The sequence below is a fragment of the Cariama cristata genome, unplaced genomic scaffold, assembly GCF_000690535.1.
Source record: "Cariama cristata isolate BGI_N322 unplaced genomic scaffold, ASM69053v1 scaffold37661, whole genome shotgun sequence".
NCBI lineage: Eukaryota > Metazoa > Chordata > Aves > Cariamiformes > Cariamidae > Cariama > Cariama cristata.
In genome coordinates this window covers 12,429-14,269 of record NW_009601676.1, presented here as the reverse complement: position 1 = coordinate 14,269, position 1,841 = coordinate 12,429, and the positions used below count along the sequence as shown (strand labels likewise).

General features: G+C 49.4%; 1 protein-coding gene across 1 annotated transcript in view; it reads right to left on the bottom strand.

Moving 5' to 3' along the window:
* Positions 1-1,333: 1,333 nt before the first annotated feature.
* Positions 1,334-1,841, bottom strand: part of LOC104169591 (rho GTPase-activating protein 20-like) — a gene marked incomplete at its 5' end in the record, with an annotated part of 11,565 nt that continues 11,057 nt past the window's right edge. Inside the window, one exon of the mRNA XM_009710542.1 lies at positions 1,334-1,839. Coding sequence (XP_009708844.1) covers positions 1,334-1,839 — 506 coding nt within the window. The remainder of the gene's footprint in view (positions 1,840-1,841) is intronic.

Below are 1,841 nucleotides of genomic sequence, written 5' to 3'. Positions count from 1 at the left end.
AGCCCTCTCAGCAAGTCCCGTTATGGCTGTGGTGCTGCTGAGCATTGCTTTGAGTGGAATCACGGGGATGCACCAAGAGTCCACTGGCCGCGTTTCTTTAGTGGTGCAACACAAGCAGCCTGCTTAGCGCATCTCCGCCTGGCACTTCTCCAAACTTAATTCTGCTGGAGCACGCCGGGCCATGCACTACGCTGAGCGGGAACTCAATGCTTCTCTGAGACAGCATCAGTGTTGTTGAGGTCTGGACAATCTCAGCTTATGGACTCAGCTTATTATGACAACTTTCTGGCCAGATGGGGCTTTGCTTCAGCATCCACTCAACAACATTCTTGACAACTTCCACAACTCCTTGACCTCATGCTAAAGCCAAATCCTGCTTAAGTCCCTCTCAGTATGACTAGGAATTTGATTAGTTGCCCCATCCACACTGCCTCTGGAAAGGGCCTTGTGAAATGTCACCACCATTTACAGAAATACAATTTCACCTTTTACTAGGACTAAAAGGACCGGCTACTCCCAGAGGACAATGAAGAAGACAAATTTCATAGCCCTGCCAAAGTGACAGTGCTAAAATCCTTTATAGTAACTGCGGCTCTGTCAAATGCTAGCTTTGGGGGAGGTATGAGAAGAGAGAACCAATACACAATTAATTGGAGAAAAAAGCAATTGTGGGGTTAAAATGTTACATATGCCATCTGCCAGTGAAAGCTGGGCTTTGGGCTCCATTTGGTGTTTCTGAAACCCAGCCTCAAACAGTAACCAACGCAGACTGTGAGCCAGACCACCGGGCGGCAAAAGATGAGCAGAGAGAAGCAGCAGTGATTTCTGGGACAGAGGTAAAGAACCTTCTTTTGGACGAAAAGTGATGATGAACAGTGAATAGTGGAGGATTTTGTGCAAGCGTAAAGATTTTTAACTAATTCTGATGGAGCATTAGCTGTCCCAGTTCTCCAGTCATCCACACACATCAGCAGCTGACTGGAGAAAATAAAGCAGAGTTTCTCCTTTCCTGCTTTAAAAAGAAACGGAGTCAGACCCTGTACATGTCAGCTGATTCACGGGCAGGGAGAGTCTGGTTGACATTCAGCCCACTAGACATCCAGCTGGTGAAGTCTCTTCTGTAGAAAAAGGGTGTAAAGGAAAAACAAAAACACCCCCCCCCCCCCCGCCAAAATGAATGTTAAACCCCAACATTACATACACATTAGCATCACTTTACACTTACTGCCCCACGCAGCCTGCTAGATTCTTCACACCCTGATCATATCTTACAGAATATTTTCTGCTGCACATACACAAAATAATAATATCCAGTTCTTCCACATCCATCTCCCTAGACAAACGTCTCTTCTGCGAATGCCGCTGTATCACGCTCCTCTGTGGCCACCTCTGCCAGCGGCCACCCCACCCTGCTCCGAAGGAGTTCATTCTCCACTGCTTCTGCCTCAGCCGCGGGACAGGTCTTGCTTTCATCGTGCCTGAAATACTCCCTGACAGTGTTTCGAATGGAGGCAGGGAGGATGATACGGATGGTGTGGCTGAACGTGTTGAAGCCCTTGCTCTGGGTTGGCGCCTGCGCCATTTCCACTGGCTTGCTCTCCAGCTCCTCAGGAGTGGAAGCACTTTGGGGGCTCTCTTTGTGCTCTCCCTGGGGGGACAGGATCATCGGTTCATGGTGGTAGCGCCTGGAGATGGACTGCAGGACAAGGGGGGTATTCTGCCCATAGAAAACTGTCTGGGGGATATGGACTCTCACAGTCGGCAAGGTCTTGGACAGGCTTTGCTCACTGCTGCTGCTGGGTGAGTCACGGCTGGGGGGGGTTTGCATGGATCTTTCCTCT